Here is a 22,322-nt window from a genome sequence, read left to right on the forward strand (position 1 = left end):
CATTGTTTTAATTTCTTCTAAGCTAAATTTCCTTGAACGCATTGCATAATCATGTTTGTTCTCTTGTTCATCCTCTCCAGGTGCAACCTCCTCCATTGTGAACATGCGTAGGATCACTCATCCTACAGTGCAACAAATGTTGGCAGGCAAAGCCACTCTGCCTTGTGTCTTCACCCTCCAGACCAGCACCTCCACTGGCCCTCCTCACCTCCTGTGGACTCGTACTAGGCTAGCAGGGGGAGGACAAGGTGCTCCTTCGGAGCAGACTGTGCTTTCTGCTAAAGGTAAAACAACAACCTAATGTTCCTGTTTCACTGAGTCAGCAGTATTCTGACTTTATTCAGTCAGAATACCCAGTGAGACTTAAAGCTACACTAATCAATAGTTTTGTATCAACAACAGATCAAATGTGTATGTGTGAAGTGTTGTTCACAGATATTAGCTGACTCAGCTGGCCAGGCTGCAGTATTTATAGAATTTATCTTAAGGCCACAAAAGAAAAGAGGGGAAAGATCTTAACAAGCTGATGGTAACAGCTCCTGGAATAAAAGTGAAATAAACCTGCGCTTCTAAATGTCCAAATCTGCCTGAGCAGTGCTGATTAAATCCATCCACAGGGTACTATACAGCAGACAACTTAACATTTTATCGGGCACAGCTGCCAGCTGTTTTCAGTGAAAGAGCTCTTACAACGCACTGTAGAAAATTGCTAGCACATAGCATAAAGCATTCAGCAGCAAAAAGTCACATTTACCTCAGAAATGAGCAGAGATCAGGTGGAGAAAGAAATATAGCACAAAATGAATGCTAATGTTGTTCTGTATGTGTTTGATATGCAAACGTGAAACTGTTTGCTAACATGTTGTGCAGTTTATAATTTGGAGACTCACGGGGTTAACTAAATGCTGCAACGCTCAACAAGAAGTACACAAATACTAGGAGGGAGGCAAAGACTACATTTGCCCAGGGCAGAACAGGGGCACAGGTGCTTACAGGCAGGAAATAAACAAAGGCAGGAAGTGGAGGACCTGAAATTAGAGACATAAATCCCAAACAGGAAGCAGAGATATCAAGGACAAAACATACTTCCTTTAAGATCGTGGATCTGTCTAAATGTCAGATCTCTGCAGCAAACAGTGACTTTCTCAAACAACTGGTGAGAAAAGACTAAAAACCAAAAACCATGTCAGGGGGGTAACTGTTCTAACTTTGTTGGACAGTTAGGTGTTAGTGGGTCACCCCATTGCTGGTAGCAAAGGCTTTTAAATCCATAAACGCAAACATGTAGCAAAGTTTATTTTCTACCTCTAAAATCTCTTTAATGATGAAACCTCTCTTTCTGTGCCCAAGGCGATGTAATCAAGGTGAATAAGGCTTTCAGTGGTCGCATCATGCTGCCAGGATACGCTGCCAACCCTCTGAATGCTACCATGGAGATCTCCAGCCTCCGTACCAACGACTCAGGCACTTACCACTGTCAGGTTGTCATGGGCAACGACTATGAGAAGGACACTGTTCCCCTGGTGGTGTCCGGTAAGTGCAGCAGCCGCCGACGAGAGATTTCTGTGTGAGGAACGTTTAGGGCCCCAAAGGAAACATATAGGTTAAGCACAAGTGATGCACAGAGGGTGAAGTGCATTAACTCGAAGGGCTTTAAAATTCCTCTTCCAGCTTAATTGATTTTATTGCAGCCAAGCCTTGTTGTGCTAATGTAAAACAGATAATGGCAGCTTTTAAAACAGAAGCACCTCATCCCCCCAAACCACTTTTTTTTTGCTTTTTTATTTAATTAAGCATTAATAACATTGATTCACTCTATCGATATTATAATGACTGCTTTAATTAATGTAGCGTCATGCTTTCTGTGCTTGTTTTGTTTTTGTTATCTGGTTTTCCGCTTGAATAATTGTGTTATTCATTTAATTAAAGTGTTTGCACTGAATACCAATACCGGTTTCTCTCGCTCTCACTTTTTTTTTCTTTTTCTGTGTGCTCATGTGTGAAATTTCAGCCAAAACTAGAGTATCTTTGCTTGATCTGTTTGTGGCCCCTAATAACATGTTTGCTGATTACATTCCCCTGATGTATTGATTCTGACTGTGTTGGTATATCTGTCAAATTAAAAGGAATTAAAACAGTTTGCCACCTGTCTCTGGGTCTGTCTGTGTAGGTGTGGTGTTTCACTACCGGTCTCCCAGCGCTCGTTACGCCCTCTCGTTTAGTGACGCCCAGCGAGCCTGTCAGGAAAACTCGGCTCAGATCGCCACTCCGGCCCAGCTGTGGGCAGCGTACCATGACAACTTCGCCAGCTGTTCTGCTGGCTGGTTGGATGATCAGACTGTTCGGTGAGGAGACAATCAATAAGTTCTCTTCTCTTGCTCGCTGCTTGCACTTTCTGCAACACTGTGGCGCTTTGAAGGACTGAAACTAATGACTATCCTGTTTGCTTCCTCTCTTCTTGGATCATTTGCTTTCTCTATTAATATTCCTCAGTTCTTTTTGCTGCTTCATCTACTTTAAGATCGTGTTCTTTTCTGTGTTGCTGTTTCTTTGCTATTAATTTTATTCTAATTTATTCTAATCCCTTACCCTTTAAAAGAGAATGCAAATAAGAATTTATTCTTTACTGATATTTAAAATCTTAATGAAAAGAAACACTTTGATATGTGATCTAACACATTTGTCACGCAGTAAAACGTTCAAGTTATTATTATTTTGAAACAAAAGCAAAAAGTTACTTACATCACTCCCAAATGGTTGTCTCCACAGATATGCTGTCCAGGTTCCAGAGCTTGGCTGCTACGGACACAAGGAGTACTCTGCTGGAGTGAGGAATTATGGGAAGAGGGACCCAAAAGAGCTGTTTGATGTGTACTGTTTTGCAAAAGAATTGGATGGTACACAAACACACACTCACATTCATGCACACACAAACACACACACACACAAGAGAAGATATAAAACAGCATCAAGAGCTCTCACAGCTTTTGGCTGGTTTGCATCATATTCTGCTACAACATTAAAGGGATAAGTCAGGACTTTTTTTAAGTGTTCTTATTGTTCTCAACAAATCAAGTGAAAAGACACAGACCAAACCCACATGTACACATGTGAAAGAAAGTCAGCAATCCAAAATAACAATAAAAAAAACACCATTAAAGTTCATGCGCTACAAAATCATGGCTCCCTATTTTTTATTATTTGCATTTTTTTTATATAAAAATATTCACATTTTCAATACTTTCAGTAGGAATTTTGGCCTTTAAGCCACACGTGCTGCAGAAACTAAAAACCCCCAAAAAACTTAAAAAGATTTTCCAGGTCTACAAAGAGTCCTGTGAAAAACTAAATACTGCCCTCAAACTAATAAAAAAATAAATAAAAATTAAACAAAAAAAAAAACACACACACATATATATTTTACTGTGCATGTGCCAGTCTTCCTTATCCACTTTTTTCTCCTCCACCTCCTCTGTAAGATATATTCAGTCTTGTGAAAAACTAAGTGCACCTTACTGTTTTCATGGGAATTAAAATGGTAAGATACAGACAGGTGCAGCTAATCAAACCCACTTGATTAACTGATCTGGAGCAAGTGTATAAACGCAGAGGTTTTCTTCAGGTGTGTTATCACAATGCCTCTATCTTCTCAGGAGTGAAGGTCCCCGCAAATTCAGCCCAAGGTCAGACCGTGCAACACTCGGAGAAACTGCAAAAACCCAAGACTCATGTCTCAGAATCTGCAAGCCTCAGTTAGCATGTTAAGTGTTTGCGATAATACAATTAGAAAAAAGACTGAGCAACTGTGAACAAACCACGTGACTTCTTGAACAATGTCTGTTGTACAGACGAGACCAAAGTGGAGATGTTTGGCCACAATGCACAAAATTCAAACGCAGCTTATTAGCTCAAACATCTCAAAAACAGGACCTGGACACCTGCAGTTACTGAGTTGAACATGAACTCATCTTTATACCAAAATATTTTAGACTAAAGTTGTGTCATGTGACAATACAATGAGAAATTAAGAAAACAATCAAAGGTCAAAGTTCAGACCTCAACTTCATTGAAATGCTCTGGTGGGACATCAAGAGAGCTGTGCATGAATGAATCCCTGCAAACCTCCATGAAACGAAGCAACATTTTATGGATGAGTGGGCTGAAATTCCTCCATAATAATGTTAGAGACTGAAAAAGTCGTACAGATAATGTTATTGAGTTATTGCTGCTAACGGTGGTTCTACAAACTGTTAAATCATAGGGTGCACTTTACTTTAGAATACCACCAGCCTCATTATTTTACCTCGAGCACTATTATATAACATTATGTGGCATTTCAGTTATTTAACCTATTAGAAATTTGACAGGCACTGCTGTCTCTTTTGTTTCCCTGCTCCAGGCGAGGTGTTTCACTCCTCGGTCCCAGGCAGACTGTCACTTTCTTCTGCCTCCGACCGCTGTGTGTCCCTTGGGGGCCAGCTGGCCACAGTGGGGCAGCTGTACTTGGCCTGGAGGGCCGGCCTGGACAGCTGTGCCCCAGGCTGGTTGTCTGATGGCAGCGTCCGCTACCCAGTGACCTGGCCTCGTGCTGACTGTGGAGGGACAGAGCCAGGAGTCCGCACGGTCACGCCCAATGACACCGCTGACAACACTACAGCACTATATGATGCCTACTGCTACAGAGGTATGGTGGCCTAGGGGTCAAATGATGTTTCTTAATTAAGTATTAACACAGCAGAAAACATCAATACAGTGAATTTATAGTATGATAAGGTTATGTAACATAGAATATTGTTTTATTTCCCATACAGGAATTAATAATGACTACAGGCATGATTACATACACAGATGTGATTAACATATCACTCCCAAACAAAGCCTTGAGTGTTATTAATGCAGGAACAATGACAATAAATGTCACTGCCAATGTTGTAGCTATGGCAACACTTGTTTCTGATTCATATCTGAGAAACTGTTGGATTGACAGAAGCTGTGGGAGAGAAAGAGAGAGAGAGAGGGAAAAGACGGGGTATGCTTAAGTTTAATATCTGGATGCTCAGCTGTCAGTTTGGGCTTTTGTGCTGACTAATATCGTCAAAATTAAAACTCTGTAAAGCTTTTAGAGGCAAAAACCTTCAGTGAATGTCACACAAACAGCAAATCTCTTTGCCGTGTTTCTTAGGTAAGGTGAAGAACACAGGCTCCATCTCTCAGATCTACACCTCCCTGTGGAAGCCCTGGAGCTACCTCGCAGGCTCGAGCGATGCTGACTCCACAGGGACAGCTAGTCCCGACGTGACTTCACAACAAACCACCGCGATCAGAGGTGTAACATTTATCTGCAGTAGGCACATGAACCAGTGACGCCAACCATCTGGTTAACCAGAAAATTTGCTCATCCAATCAGTCGATGTAGACAGTGAGAATTAATGTGACATAGAAGAATTAAAAGTGTATTTTTCTTTGCACAGAGTCACCAGATGACAGCGAGCTTTCACCTTCCAACTGGACGGGATTGGTTGACCTAGAAGAGGAGGACTCCTTTCACAGTGCTGATGCCTGTAAGTACAAATGCTAATATTGACTCCCATAAGAAAGAAAACTGGGTTTGATGGGCAAAGACAGCACAAATGAACATTCACATCATTGTCTCAAGCCTCAGACCCTTGGTCCTCAGAGTCCTCGACAACATATGTAACCCTCCAGTTAATCCCGGGACAGAACTCCTTTGACTGGGGAGCATCACTGGAGCCTGGACCCGACTCTGAGGAGTTTCTCCTGCCCCCAGTCCATCCAACTCCTCCTGAGAAGAAGGTTGGTTTTAAGACTCTGTTGGGACACTTTAAACACTGAAACAGGGACTTTGTATTAAAATCAACTTTAATTTTAGGTTATTTCCAAAATCGTCAAGTCCATTTGGAAACCTTGGAACTATCTGGTGGGGACTGAAGATGAGGAGGGAACCCAATCACCGAGAGGAGAGTCGGAGGAAGAGAAGATTGTGACGAAAAAGGTCGACGAGGGTTCACAGGAATCCAGTACAGCACCATCAGGTGAGTGGATGTGTCCTGTTTAAAACCAGTGAATTAAGATTAGCCAGTGAAGTGGGATTTACTACATTAAAATGCTTTTATTACTGAATGAACTCAAAATGTGTAAACAGACCTTGATGTATGTCTTACTTGGAGATTTCTATTATTCTGTATAGTTTAAGAATAACAGGACAAAGGGGACATGCTATAGCTCTAAAGGCTCTATATGGCATAAGTCTATTGCACAGGGTTGGATTTCTTCTCCCTGCACTCTCTCACAGCTTATTTGTCTACCCTCAATTGTCCTCCTATCATAATAAAGGCTAAAATGCCCCCAAATACTTTAAAAAACATAACAAGAGAAGAAAGAAAGGACACAAATACTCAAATTATAGACCTGAATGCACACATGGTCATTGAGTCTGTTGAGAAGACTAATTTGCGATCAGGTTTTCTATTGAATTTTACTATTACATTAAAAGTATATATTTTTTAGACAAATACAGATCAAAACTGTGAGAAATTGAGTATTTCAGATTCTAAATTGGGATCTAGCTGAGACAGGAGGAAGGCCATTTCTTAGGAGACACATTTTAGAACTGTGAGAAAATTGTCAAAATCTGATCAAAAGATGTTAAATCGAGCTCAGGTCTGTGTGGGAGAAATGGGAAGAGGAATAGGATGAAATAGGCCATAAGGAGACATCTTATTTGGATTTTTCCTTTTTTCTTCAGAACCGCAGCATCTGTGTTATGAAACACTGACAGGGCTTAATGCCAGTGTATATTTATGAGCATGTATTTGGAGCATATTTGTTCAGTAACTCGCACAATGTGTGATGTTAGGGATGAGCAACTCAACAAGATGATGCATTAAGCTCCTGGAACAAAGTTTATTAAGAAACAGTGACATTGGGGGGAAGCAGACGCCTTTACTGAGGAGAGCAGAACTCCTGAAAGAAAAGCAAACTCTGAAGTCTGGAGAGAAATTAAAGTCACACTGACATACAGTAGCTCAGCTGCCACTCCCGCAGGACTGCTTTCAAGCTGTGATTGATACAAAGTGTGACAGCTGACGAGTTCTAGCTTTAAGCGGCGGCTTTCTTCACGCTGGGATACAGTCTGTAGCAGAGGTTCTCAAACTTTCTGCGGTCAGTAGGGTCACTGAATTGTTTCTCATTTTTGTCACTGAGTTTTTCCTTTGTAAAAAAATGGCGATGGCAACATGTCATCATAACAATGAATCAACATTGCAACTGATCAATGATGCCATCTGAGCACTCAGGTATCATTAGCCAACAAGTTAGCTCATACTTTAAAAAACTGTCACTAGCAAACCAGCATGAGTAGCCTAAATTTGGCTAATAGTAAACCTCACTTGATAATGTATTTATTATATATTATAAGTTACTAAAGAAAACACTACACATGCAGACCATTTGTTCCAGAAGAGAGTTTTATCATGGAAAACATTATTATCATGATACAGGAACAGCACCTCTGTAGCACATCTACACATATGGACATTATTATACGAATAAATGTATTATACTTTTCAGCTAACTCTTCCGGGGAACCTTTAACATGACAGCTTTTGTTATGTACATACTGGGTACCATATGGGTTGAATGTAATGGTTTGCAGAGTAAAGATCCAATTTCAAGACACCTGAGCTCAAAAACAAAATGTGAGCTTTAATTCTGAAATGCAAGGATATAGTTGAAACAAAAAGTCAGTCTGGAAAAGCAAAGGGCAGAAACGATTCAAGGCTGGAGACAGTAGAACAAGGCACTGAGCAAACATCAGCAGACTGAAGCAACACAACAAATGTAAATACTAAAACAGAGAGGTGTCTGTGAAGGTTCTCAGTCATCCAGGTCATCGCGCTACAAGCAAGTTCAAAATAGCTGGGCTTTCCTTGCATTAGTTGGCTTGAAAAAACTTAAAGCTCCAGTCAGAGATAATGGGTATCACACCAGAAAAGGTAGCGTGTGCCCACATAACATGTTTTTATGTTTGATACTTAAGAGCCAGGTAAAAACAGAACTAATTTCGTGACTCAGAATTTAAGCTGAACATAGCTCGTTAAAACCATGATTTGCTTCAGTGTACACACACTCACTGATGGTTAAACAAGACACAAAGACACAAAGTCAAAGACACACGAGAGTACTAATCATCAAAGTAAGACTGGAACTCACAAACCCCCACCCCCCGAAAAAAAAAGCAAACTTACACTGTCTAAATTCAAAACAAAGGAAAAAATAGTCTAAACAGGAAAGAGGAAAAGATGTAATGAACACAAATGTAAAAAGAAACACAGATCTTTAGTGTGCAGCTGAAAGAAAATAAGAAATAAGAATTTATTATTTTTTATACCTATGCTTGATTGGGTGACTCATTAGTGTTTCTTTAATGTTTGGTGGTTTTTCATTAGCTACAGAGTAACAAAGACAAGCAGACACTCACTTGTATTTGTGACTACTGTGCTGCTATACTATACTATAACCTACATACTATACCATTTCCTGTGTGATGCTGCTCTAATAGCACATCTCCAGCAGTGTATCAGTGGAACGGGGATTTGCACCTTAGACATGGGAACCAAGTTTGGTTGCGAATGTGAGCAGACAACAGAAAAGGAGTGAAATGGAAATCATCTTTTTCCATTTCCAACATGTCAGTGTTCAGCAGGTTCACAGGTCTGTGTGTGTGTGCAGAGTGGATGAAAGTGGTTTTAAAACTGCAGGCATCTCTGTTCAGTGTGTGTTTAAACTATGTTGGAGTTACTGATTTAATTTTGAGGCTTTTTGTGCAGAGCTTTTCAGTTTGATTCTGTTTGGACTGACTGAATCTTTGTGTGTGCGGCGTCTATTTTAGCTAACAGCGACTGTTTTTGAGGTAATGACACAGGCATTTAAAGTTTAGCACTTAAATCTCTCAGTAACTTTCAGAGTTCAAGTCAATCTATTTTTGTTTCTCAGTTTCTTACATCTTATTGATAGAAATTATTTATTTTAGCCACATCAGAGAATTATATAGCTTTCACACCAAAGTCTGCCTCGTTGCATTCGCTGCCTGATGCAGCAGTCAGGTATGTGTGGATGTTTTGATGTTAACAAGCAGCCTTCACTGAAGAGAGCTGTGGGATTCCAGAGTAAAATATACAATGCACTGACAATACTACAGCGCAATGTTAATTATTTTTGCTTAATGTGGGTTGATTTTTATCCGTTGTGTTACATAAATGTTAAGCTGACTAAAGCTTCAAAGGTAGTGTGGTGGATATTTTATTAGCATTTAAATAAAAAATGTTTTATGAAGATTTCTTCATCTCCGTGGCATAGTTGTCACTAATGTGCAAAAGTCATGAGCTACCCTACATTTCTAGATATTTTGCTAGGAAAATGGGAAATAAGTGCAATGATTTAGTGAAACGTGTGCAAACATACATGGAAATACAATATGTAAGAATCAAAAACATAGTTTGCACAATTGAACTCTCTTAGACAAGCTTTCTTTCCAAAGAGACTACTCATTTCTTTAAGTAGTCTTCAGGAATAGTTCTCCAGGGTTCTTGAAGGACATTCAGAGCTCTTCTTTGGATGTAATCTGCCTTTTGTTCTGTTCTGTCAATCCTATACTTCTTCAGTAATGTTCAAGTCTGGGCTCTAGGGAGGCCAGTCCATGTCATGCCAATAGTCAATGTCACTGTCAATCAGACCCTTTCCAAAATCCGATGGTAATTTTCTGAATTCATAATTCCATTTATTTTGGCAAGGTCCCCAACACCACTGGCTGAAATGCAGCCCCAAAACATCACATAGCCTACACCGTGTTTTACAGATGGCTGCAGACACTCACTGCTGTACCTCTGTCCTCACCTCTTCTGTAAATATTGACAAAGATTTATATCAGAAATCTCAAATTTAGATTCATCACTCCATCAGGCCTGTGGTCACTGACTTCCAGTGCAGTTCTTGTGTAATTTGGCATACCTCATCCTTTCCTCCCTGTTTCCCTTCCTTAAGTACGGCTTCTTGACTGCCACCCTTCCACTGAGACCATTTCTGGTGAGGCTGTAATGAACAGTAGGTGGATCAACTGAAGGGCCAGATGCTTCTCTCGGGTTAAAAAGCTGAAAACAAGTGAAAAAGCAGCCAATGAACAAAGAAAAACTTTGAAAGAAAGCCCTGAGACTCTTGTTCAAAATCCCTGTTTGCACAGTACTTTCCAAAGTTTCCATAGTGGATTCATCTTAGATTTTAGTTGTTTATTTTTTTGAGTATTTTTGCCATGATGCAGAGGTAATGGGACCCAAATGAAGACTCAGAGGGGAGGTGGAAGTAAACTGAAAAGGAAACTTTTATTTCAGGCTGCCACAAAGCCTCCAAATCAAACATACAAAAACAGAATATCACTACTGACAAGGAACACAAGGGGAGGAAAACTGGACGTAGGAAACAGACACGGAAACAAGAACTGAGGGGAAGATAACACTATTTATACACATGAGGGATTCAAGTGAAGTGGGCAGGGGAGAGTAATAAGAAAAAGCTGAAACTAATGACAATGAGACAAAGGAAGTACAACTAAACACAGTAACACAGGAGCAAATGAACTACCAAAATAAAACAGGAAGTAAATAATAACTGGAAAAGGAAAAGACAGGAAGAGGCCAAAGGAAACACTGAGGAGAATGTTACCAACATTATTAGACTATAACCAAAACTGAAGATTCAAAACACGAGATAACCGTGACACCAAAGCCAAACAATAACACTGAAAACAGAAGACTCCTAATAACATCAGTAACCGCAAATGTCCAGAATATAACCCAAAAATCCCATAACAAAACCCACAGACCGTGACAAGTTCGATATTGTTCAGCACCAGCTCAGATATTTTTCCCTTACAAAAATCTTGGTTTATTATTTTCATGATTATGTCTTGTTGACATTTAAAAGTCAAAAAGACACAAACACTGCTTAATATTCTGAAGCTTCACGCTAGACTCAGACAAATGAACTGCATCAAGTTTGAGTAATTCCACGCATACTTCATACTTTTCCATGTGACATCCAATGTTTGACAGATAGAGGCAAGCACTATTGAGGCTTCTTTTTTAATGGCTTCTCTCGGTCTCCTGCTAGATAGTGTTGTTAATATTGAAGTGTAGAGAGTGCAGCTACAGTTATGGAGGAAAACAGCTGATGTAAAGCTCACACAGCTTAGAAGTGTTTGTTTTATCACCCTTGGCAAAGCTGAGAGAATCCATAAGATGAATTTCACTTTGTAACTCCTTTCCCTGTCTGGAGTAATTGCACTGCTGACTTTTATTTTGCTTGTCTTTTTCTTTGCCTTATGCCCGGCACAGGTTTGCTTTCTTTGGGAACGCCATGGTTCAGCAGTCCCACAGGAGAGCGCACCACACCAGCGAGTGAAGATTCACCCACTCATCTGGCATCTACTTTGGCTGCCTCCAGTATATCTATGACTACAGAGAGCAACAAGAGCTGGGAGAACTCGGAGACACCTACGTCCATAACCTCCAGGCCTGCACCTGAAATCCCCTCTTCCAGCGGAGACGCCTGGATCCGTGTCGATGCCGAGACCACGACTCAGCCTGGAGACAAGAGGGGGGAGACGGTGACCTCCAGAGCCAGTGGGAGAGGACGAGGAAGAGGGAAGAAGAACAGAGGGGAGGATAGGAGCAGGGGAGAAGAGAAGGGGAGAGGAGAGGAGAGAGGGAAAGCAGAGGAGGAGGGGAGTGGAGAAATCACCGGGGCAGAAGCAAAAGGAGAAATACAGGTCTCACGCCGGCCAGTCGGAACAAGCAAGCCAAGAGAAAGATCCAGAGAAAGATCCAGAGAGAGAGGTCACAGGAGAGGACACTCTACGACTACCACAACCACAACTACAACTGACACGGCCTCAACCACAGCTGACACGACCACAACCATAGATGACACGACCACAACTACAGCTGACACGGCCTCAACCACAGCTGACATGATCACAACCATAGATGACACGACCACAACTACAGCTGACACGACCGCAACTACAGCTGACATGATCACAACCATAGCTGACACAACCGCAGCCATAGCTGACATTAGCACAACCACCACCATCACCACTGACAGACCTCATGAGCCAATAGACATGACCACATCTGGTACAGAAAGGGACTTTCCTACTTCCAAATCCTCCCCTGCTTTACCACAAGCAGAAAAGTCATCCCTGTCAGTCTCAGATGCCCCATATCAGACACTATCTTCATCTCCATCTGCACCCCCATCCACCATGCCATCCATATCTTTCTTCAAGCCATCCCAATCTGAAGCTGAGTCTCATTTTCTCCCCTCATCTATCCCCTCTTCCTTCTCTCCAACTCTAACACCTTCCTCACCTCCACTCCATCCCCAAACCCCATCTTTTTCACCTTCAGTCCCGTCTAACGTCCCATCAGAGACTCAAACTGTTGGATTGGGAGACAAAGCTACGTCACCTCATTCAAAAAATCAGGAAAGCTCCACTGACGCCCTAACGCCACTTCACTTAGTCCCAGTGGAGAAGGTGGTGGTGAACGGCTCTCTGGATAACCCTCTGTCCCTGTCGGGACCCCCAGATGAGGAGGAGCCTGCCTGGTCTCATTCTGTGGGCTCAGGGGCTCTGTTACCCGTCACCATGGAGGAAGAAAGCAGCAGCACAGGAGGAGGAGGAATCAACATCAGCACCACAGCGCTCAGTCCAACATGTAAGCATCTTATGTCTGTTTTCAGATATTTTGTTATGCCTTTGGTTGCCTTTACCTTTCGTGCTTGCTCATGTAACTTTTGCTAGTAATCCACAACTATTTTTCTTGTATGTAATTTACAATTAAAAGAAGGAAAATCGGGCAAAGAAAACACAAACAGTCAGACAGACACATATTAATGAAAGTTATCTGGAAGGGAAAACAAAGGCAGGCTTTAAAAGGATGAATCCAACTTTCTGAGATAGCTGTTCATCACAGTTTATGTTCTCTTTCATCTTTGACCTTTTGTGTTCACCATTACAAGCACTTTTTGTGTTCGGTGACTTATTACTGAGGATGTTGGCAGTTTGCAAATGTCTTTTTTCCACCCACATAAAAAACCTCATTAGGAAGCTCAAAGATTCGCTTTAGAAATGGGACCAGGAAGATCTGTTCTTTAAACCTGCCATGACCATAATCTGTATATAAAAGAAACACATAAATCAGCCAATTGTCTGTGTACTTTTTGAAACCACACATAACAATCGAGCAGTGGTTCTGAGAACATCGTATGGTAGCAACTCAATCACAAGGTGGCCAACACCCCTAAGGCTCACCTTGCTTTATCATCTTCTCTAATCTGTACCATGAAACTAGTGCTTTGAGTTGTCTTTATGATCATTCATTCACACTTTTTGGGGGCTTACGCTAACTCCTGAGGTAAACATGAGGCTCTTTAGCAGCTAAATCCTATTCTATGTTCACCAGCTGCTCGCTGTCTTCTTAAAAATACGTGAAAAGTAGACGTGGACATTAGAAATCTTTTTTTATGGGTGTTGAAAGCAGCTGTCTGGAAATCCAAACAATGATGCTATGAGTATCGTTAAAGGTAATTTTTTGTACGATAATCACCATGAATGGCATGCTTCATATTGCATTGTTGTAGTAAAGATCATATCTGCTTTAATGGTAGCTCCAACTGGCTGGGCAGCATAACAAAGTTAAGTAATGCATTAATACTAATTAAATTGTCTTCAGGGTAATTTGCAAAGCAATATAATACACCGTCTATCCATTGAGAAATATAGAAGCGACTTCATCCTTCAAGTAAGTACACGCCTATGTCATGTCCTGTTCCTTGGAGTAAAGTCTGAGGCGTGCCTTTGTAAGCAGTTGTCCCAGAGAAAACTGAAAAGTAAGACGTGAGTTGTTGGATTACAAAAAAAAGAGGGAATTATCTTTCAAGGCTACCTTTTCATTACTTTCCCTCTGACCTTGCCTCTGGCTTATTTATTCAAAAGATGCGGTTTGTTTTTCCTGGCAACAGAAGATGAGCCCACCATGCACAACTCATGATTAAGTCCGCAGCGCAGTGAAGCTGCTGGCTGGCCACCTGGTTTACTTCATATTTTGTGCTTGATAATGAGAGCGCACAGAGAAAGCGTCCTATCGCTGAGCATTTCAAACCCCCCTGGGCATCATGCTATCACACATTTCTATGGTGATTTATTTTTGCTCTGTGAAAGCTGCTCATGTCTGTGGCAGGCATGGCGAGGAGTCTGCGGATGGAAAACAGCTGTAAACTGTATTGACAAGAAGCCGAGGGCAACCATCTGGGCCGCTGGTGCGCAGTATGAGGGTTGATTGATTGAGTGAGAGACCCTAGAGTCATGCAGGCAGAAGGCCATAAACACACAGTTATATTTTTTTGCTATACAAACAGTAGAGTGGATGAAGTCACTCGCAGCAGATTGGACCTGAATAATAGCGTTCAGCTTCACACGTCTTTCTCGTGTACACACCTCTGCTTGGGCTCGGTCCCTTGTGTTTGGGTTTCATGCTGGTGGTCATTATTTGCTCTCCTGACTGGATCACAGAGCACTTCATCAGTCAGCTGAATCAATGAGACAGAGGAGGATATAGCCTCAGGTTTGCTTTAAGGACCTTTAGTAAAAGCGCATTGTTCCTCAGATGTGAACAAACACACATGTGGCTCCACATTCACTGCACAAACACGCACGTCGGATCTTTTTAGGCAGATTCTTATCTTTCTGTGGCATTTAAATTGCAGCCAGCTGTCTTGTTTCCACCTTTCTATTTGCGAGTGCTTATGCACGAATCATATTTTCAAGATAACCTGTACTGTTGCTGTGCCCTTGGCTATGATTACCAGATGCAATGCATAATCTGTGGATTAACTGTCCTATCTCTGTAGGCATATTTACATGAGTACAGTTTTGCTGTTGCCAGTTTATTGTTGATGTTGGTACCCGAGCTGTCAGCCTCTGTGCAGAGCGAAGGGGCAGTCCACTCTGTCAGCTCCCACTACGGGCTATTGATTTTTCTGCACCACTCGCTTTAATGAACGAGCAATCGCACAAGGTTTATCTTTCACACATACATCCATACACACACACACACACACGAGGCGTAAATCTGCTTGTCACAGCAGTTGATATTTGTCAAGATGTGACCTTGACTGATGCAGAGGGTGCAAGTGCACGTTAGCCCACACTGATGTACATTAAATGAAATGCATGGCTGGGTTTAGCACCTGACTTCAGCAGAATTCAAAGCGTGATGCGAGAGGAGTAGCTCGCAAAATTCATCACAGAGCTGAAGCTATTGACAGTTCTTTCTCTGCGCTCGGGTCCTTGTGGTTGAAAGCTTTCAATGCTCTTTTGTCCTTTAACCTTTAGCTCGCAGTGTTACGATCATTCAGAGGATGTGTGTTTCTGATCAGTTATTGAAGAATCTCACCCTGAGGGCTAATCATAGCCAGAGTATTGATTTTAACTCATTGTACCATGTAAATACACAAAGCCACACACCAAGACATTCACCGTCAACCTCACAAACACACACCACCCCCACCTAAGCAGCCTTCGGTGTCAGGGAGAGAGCTGGCAGAACAAAGACTCCCACAGCCGAGCTTTTGTGGCCAGGATGAACGAGTGGTGGTTTTCAAAGACCTTAACTTGCTATAACGAGCAGCTCAGGGGAGAAACACGTGGTAGTGTGTCAATTGATATGGAAATTTTTAATTGTGGAAATGGACCACACACACGCACACGTTTAGGGGGTGAATGGCTGGGACGAGGCGCTCAGCGGGAGGTCCCCTCATTTCTGTTGAGGATGGCTAATGTCTCAAGTTCTCACGCTGCCCACTATGCTCAATGGAGTGAGCGCAGGCTCGCTTTCCATATGGTAACCATGACAACTGTGGCTGTGAGTGGATGGCGAGGTTGAGGCTCTTCGGCTTCTGATCCCTTTGAAAAGAGACGGAGTGTGAAATGGATATGCATTTGTTGTAACCGCTGGTTATGACTGAGCTGCGCTGATGGAAAATTTAGAGCGCCGTGTCTTTTTTCTTCTTTTTTCTTTTCTCAGAATCATACATTGATTTTATTGAGGAAATTATGTTTAATCCGTCCATTTTAAGAGGATTAACACAGAAATCTTTTCACCGCCTGCGAGATTAGATGCACCTGCTTTTTCTTGAAAAAAATAAATGATATCTACAAACACAAAAAACATTCTCTTTTACAATGTTGCCAATTAACGGTTCCATTTTTCCTCCCTTCACCTCTCTCCATCCATCTGTCTGTTTTAGCTGAGGTGGAGCCCTGCATGACAAACCCATGTCTGCACGGAGGGAAGTGCCTTCCTCAGGGAACGGGCTACACCTGCTACTGCCCACAAGGATACACTGGGGAGAACTGTGAGATTGGTGGGTCACGGTCACACATGCACAACACACACAAACATACACTGTGATATAATGAAGTCATCCCCGTGTCTGTTTGTATTTAAGAAAGTAAGGCTCTCTAACAGCCCTTTAGAAGGGTCAAAGGTCAAGCTGTCCATCACTGTGGGAGATAAGGCCAATGGGAGGCAGAGGTCAAAGGTTAAGTTCACACTGTCAGGGTCGGCTGATGGTTACAGTCCCTCAGGGTCAAATTAAGTCAGCATTTGCATAAAGAACTTTTATTTTAGCTAAAAAAAAATGTGAAGGAAAGAAAAGAAAATTGCTCCAGGACAGAAATGACAAATCTCTGCCAATGAAACAGACTTCCATCATTACAGCCTCTTGAATTTTGTAAGCTGAATTGATTTCTTGTCCCTTGAAGAAAAAGATTAAGGTTCTGGAGTCATGTCAAGGCCGCTTAGTTTTACCAGGAGTTAAAAAAAAACCCCACCCTACTAATAATATCAGAACTCACTGACTCAAATTAGCACAACAAATGAATGATTTGTTTCCCACCCGAATGGCTTCATGTGCCTTAAACTTGATTGATGAATCTTCTCATTGAATAGATTTCTGTGCTGCTGATGGACAGAAACGAAAAGCAGAGCAAAGCTAATCTACTTTGCAGAGGTATAAATAGAGTTGAAAGCTGCTGTTCTCTGTTATTTGTGACTTTGCAGTCAGTGATGCTACAGATAGAAAGAACAAGGTCAGAAGGCCCAACCGGCTGCCATGTTTTACAAAACCTACTGACGGTGACGCGAATAAAACTATAAGACAGAGAAGGTGTCGGTTTCACCATTTATTTCTCAGCATGTAATTCAGTCCCTGACTTTGAGCTACTTATTATTTCAGCTTAAAAGATGAGATCTGAACTGAGCCTGCCGAGGTGTTGTGTTGTTGTGGTCGACCAATCTAAATATAGATTGTATTGATACCAGCGCTAGTATTGGATACTGGATATAGAATACTAGTGCAATACGCTCAATACTTTGTTTCTCTCCTCTAAGTGTAGTATGTAGCCCACTGAATTATGTTAAATAAAAGCTTCTTTTGGAAAAGAAAAAGTATACCACAAACATGCTGAATGAAAAATGTCTGAATCTTTTTGTGTTGACTGTCACGTCTATTTTATTTATAGCCTAGAGCACATTAAAAACAACAGATGTTGACCTAAAGTCCTTTAGAGACAGGCACATTTACATCCCAGGTCTAAAAAAAACCCAGTTTACATGAAAATCTCAAAGTTGTGCTTTGTTGTGTGTATTGTCTAATTATTGTGGAAAGTAAAAATGAGTTAGCGGTCATTAAAATCTGTTCAGATTTTCCACGATTCATCTCATAAATCATGACACACGGCTCTCCCTTACATAAACTCCATCTACAGGTTAAAAGGATCACTACTGGTATTGACAATACTGGCCCTGTATTTACATGGTATTGGATCAGCACCACTGGTGGTATCAGGAAATCAGATTGTGTTTAGATACAAAAACACACATCTGCGTAGATTCAACTATGGATTGCATGTGTCTTCATAGAAAAACAATATTTAAAACTGCTAATATGAACCCCAAATACAAATGTGTCCAACACACCATTGCTAACGATCAGATTTTCACACTAAAATGATGTGTTGGATTTTTTTTGTAGCATTTTCAAAGTGTTGCAGCATACCCAGTACTGTGCCAAGTGCATAGGTTGTCCAGGGGTTTTAGAGTATGCAAGCAAAGGAGATAACACCAGCAAAAAATATACCACAATGCAATGCATTCATGACACACATAACAGCCACTGCCAGGTGGTGTTCAAGTCAGCTGAGGCTCATAACTCTGCAATTTAGGTGTTAAGGTGTTTAAATACAGCTTTCTGGCATATTTTCTTTTTAATTTGTTACTCGGTTCTCTCAAAATGAGGTCAGGTTACCATAGAAACACTCTCTAACCGTTTATAGGTGTATACTCATGCACTAAATATCTGAAGCTACTGTTCCCTTGCTGCATCATGTGCATGTAGGAAAGTCTAAAACAAAGCCAAAGTCACGTTCTCTGTTAATGTCTCTGTTAGTGTCAGCGTCACAGTATCATTACACCGGAATATAAGGTGTTTCCTGAAAAATGTATGTATATGAAGCGTTTTCAGGAACTGTATTAATGCTGTGAATACTGATAACGTCCCAACATACTGTACACATTAACTTGACTCACTCCCTAACATGGTAATATTTCAGAAGAAGCGCTTACAAGCCTCATTCTGTCTCTGCACGTCCCAAAGCAGACACCAGGAGCACTTTCGCTTCGGGACTGTGACCCTTTGAAACCGAGATATAAATCTGCCTTGAGGGTCCACATTTGTTACTTAACACATGCTCTGCTTATTAAACAGCAAGTCAATCAAGGAAGCGAGTCAACAAAACAAACCGCACACACACAATTGCATGCACAGTAGCACCCTGTTCTTACTAAGTTTTGTGCGTTCAGTCACGTAAAAATGGACGGATGGACAGGCAGACAATCAAACTGACAGCCAGCAGCCGATGCGTGGGCATGATGCAAGGCTTTGTTGTGGATTTGCAAAATTTGCAGTATTATGTCTCTGAGGAGCAGCATCCCCTCTGCATAATGGATGAGCGGGACAATCGGATCAGACTTTTTATATTGAACAACAAAGAGCTGCACTGATTTTAATGGGGGAATGAGAGAGTTAGTGGTGCGTGTTGAACTGTGTGTGGTTAACAATGCTCCCACTGATCCCGAGGTCATTCAAAGTCAGGCTACATAACGAGACCGGGGGGTTCGCATGCATTTGTTATATTTAGGAACAGGTGCCTGTGATTTTGATGATTTGAATCATGTAAGACTGAGTTCAACATTCAGTACATCATTTAATTTGAGTTCCAATTAAAAACAAATAATGTCAGTTTAGTGCCACAGAAGCCAAATCCTGCACATCGTGCCTTTAAGGTAGTTTTTTCTTCTGAATACAACATGTGAATTTTGAGAAACTTTAGGAATTTGTGCTCTCTTGAGTTGATATTTGATTTTAGGGACAAACAACATTGTTTGGTTGATTAAAAGTTTCCACACAGACGAGTGGGAACTCTTCCAAGAAAACACATTAGCATAAATCTCTTGATATCAGTCATTAAATCCATCCTCAAAAAACAGCCTAATTTTATTTCATTCTTCTTAAAAGAGCTGCACGTTTTTGACTTCAGTTTCATGACTTCAGTTTAACGTTCATGACTTCAGTTTAAGATAAACGACCTTAAACTGAAGTCATAAAAGGAAAAAAAAAAGGCCCAGAAACAATCTCACAGTGCATCCTGAAACACACACAACTGCAGGTTAGCCCAGATTAAAAATTAATCCTTTTGCAACATCACACTCAGGCTGAAGTGTGAAAGTCTCGCATGAGGCTAAAGGTCATTCTGGGCTGATCTGTCACTCAGATTTAGCTCTTCACAGCCACTGGCCTTTTCACTGCTTTTCACTGGAACTAAGCAGTCATTAAGCTGAGAGGAAATACTTTGAAATTCTGTTGAACTTGAAAGTCGCCTTCTTTCTACACTCTTGCTGTGAGTTTTAATAGATTTCTGCAGTCCTGGGGTGCATCTGTTATTCTGTGTCAAAAAAAACCCCACACTGGTGAAGGAAGATTACATGCCCTCCATTTATAATGATAAAGAGATATTTTATTGATCTCTGTAGAGAAACGTTCTCTTTGTCTGATTTAAAAACAAAACAAAACAGAGAGGTTAGAGAGCATAAGCAGCTGCAGAGAGCTGGAAGGGTTTCTGTTGTTGCTTAAGGCCTCTTAAGGTTGGGGGCAGGATCTGCTAAAACAAGAGCTTGAACCTAGATCTTTTGGTCAGACTCTGCCTTTCTGCTGGGCTATCCATCAAATTTACGCCTGTTCTTTAACTGCATTTAAAGAAAAGCATTCCACTGTGTAGCCTACTACTTCTCGCTCGTGCAGTTGTTTGTAAATGGAGACAATGCAGAGAGAGAAAAGAAGAGAATAGACACATGAAGTCAACCTTGGATTCGGTAAATGCATAAAAAGAATGTAATAACACTAGAAAGGCTTTTAGAGTGCCTTCCTCTGTGAGAGAATGAGGATAAATAAGGAATGTAAGAGGAGATTAGACTGTCTGTATTCTCCTCACACCGCGTCTGAATTATGATAATGTACTCAGCAACATGGACACATTTCAGTGTTTAAAGCAGGACTAATAACCAGCTCATCTTGTGTCAGAGCGTGAGTGGCAGCAGACGCCCACACTGTTTTATTTTTTTTTTGTTCTGAACAGCATCACTTCAGCTGAATATGTCCTATTAATTTGAACCCTAATGAGATCTGCAACCCATCTGTTCTCACTGCTTTTTCCCTTCACCGCAGACGTTGACGACTGCCAGTCCGAGCCTTGTGCAAATGGAGGCACTTGCATCGACAAGATTGATTCCTTCCTCTGCCTTTGCCTGCCCAGCTACGGAGGAGACATGTGTGAGAAAGGTGAGAGGCTGGTGCACGCACACACAAACACATACATGATTAAATAACAGATTACTCCGAGCTGTGTGAAAGGAATTATTTTGCAGTCTGTGTTTGAAACTGGCCTTCTCACCGTTGTGACGCTTGCTCTGAAAGGTTTGTTGCTAACTGTGCTGGTGGAAATAATCCTGATCAGTGTGCAGCATCTGTTACTGCCGTGTGTCATACCACAATATCACAAGGGTGCGTCGCCTTGCAGATATCAGACAATGTATCTGAGTGTCACAGGGCTGCAGGGTGACAGATACTGACTGAATTTGGCCATGCACGTAAATCCACAGACTATTTTCAAAGCGTCAGTTAATATTTCCACCGTTTTTCGTCAGCACCACACATCCACACTTCCACAGGTTTGTGTAGCAGGTGATAAGAATCAAAAAACATCTTCTACTGTGTGTGACGTGAAACTAATGTTGATTTATCATTTATGACTAGTAATTGTCATAAATGCAGTAACTGTTTTATGTATGTTTGCATAAATGCAACATTTAAAATGGGAAACTGGCATTTTTGATCTCTCTTGGTGGATATCATCTGTGCCTTACTACACATGATATTCAATTCAATTCAATTTTATTTATATAGTGCCAAATCACAACAACAGTCGCCTCATGGCACTTTATATTGTAAGGTAGACCCTACAATATTACAGTGGAAGTGATTTTGCACAAGACAACTCAGTGGATAACTGTCTTGCAATATTTTTGCAGAAATATTTAGATGCTTTACACTGAAATTAGCAATACAACTGTGTAAAATATGCACAAGTTACAAGCATCACTCAAAACTCTTCTTCACGTAAAGTACAAATGTATTAGCATCAAAATATGTCTAAAGCAAAAGTCCTTCTATTACACATTATAAAATCATATAGAGTATATTATTCATAATTATGAATACATTAATAATAATCTGGGGATAGGAATACCACTTCCTGATGCTTTAATAGTTACACCTTGCCATGTTATGTTAAAAAGAAACCCAAACAGTTCCTGATGATTTGAGCTAACAACCAGTGTTATCCAGCTGGAAGAAGTCGTTAAAAAACAGGTACACTGTGGTCATAAAGGGATGAGCACACCCAGCAACAATACTCAGGTTGGCTGTAGTGTTTAAATGATACTCAGTTGGTAACAAGGAGCCCAAAGTGTGCCAAGAAAATATCTCCCGCTCCATTTACACCATCATCCAGCAGCCTGAACTGTTGATCCAAGGCAGGATGGATCCATGCTTTCATGCTGTTTATG

At 41.2% G+C, this 22,322-nt stretch overlaps 1 protein-coding gene across 1 annotated transcript in view; it reads left to right on the forward strand.

The window, feature by feature from the left end:
* LOC102200990 (neurocan core protein-like) overlaps positions 1–22,322 on the forward strand; it is a 46,303-nt gene that overhangs the window by 17,981 nt on the left and 6,000 nt on the right. Inside the window, exons 3-14 of the mRNA XM_005721189.2 lie at positions 81–284; positions 1,351–1,533; positions 2,171–2,345; positions 2,770–2,897; positions 4,400–4,684; positions 5,183–5,326; positions 5,472–5,561; positions 5,657–5,814; positions 5,891–6,053; positions 11,409–12,794; positions 16,387–16,503; positions 20,923–21,036. Coding sequence (XP_005721246.1) covers positions 81–284; positions 1,351–1,533; positions 2,171–2,345; positions 2,770–2,897; positions 4,400–4,684; positions 5,183–5,326; positions 5,472–5,561; positions 5,657–5,814; positions 5,891–6,053; positions 11,409–12,794; positions 16,387–16,503; positions 20,923–21,036 — 3,147 coding nt within the window. The remainder of the gene's footprint in view (positions 1–80; positions 285–1,350; positions 1,534–2,170; positions 2,346–2,769; positions 2,898–4,399; positions 4,685–5,182; positions 5,327–5,471; positions 5,562–5,656; positions 5,815–5,890; positions 6,054–11,408; positions 12,795–16,386; positions 16,504–20,922; positions 21,037–22,322) is intronic.

Source organism: Pundamilia nyererei, unplaced genomic scaffold (genome assembly GCF_000239375.1).
Source record: "Pundamilia nyererei isolate P.nyererei 1_Seehausen unplaced genomic scaffold, PunNye1.0 scaffold00004, whole genome shotgun sequence".
Taxonomy (NCBI): domain Eukaryota; kingdom Metazoa; phylum Chordata; class Actinopteri; order Cichliformes; family Cichlidae; genus Pundamilia; species Pundamilia nyererei.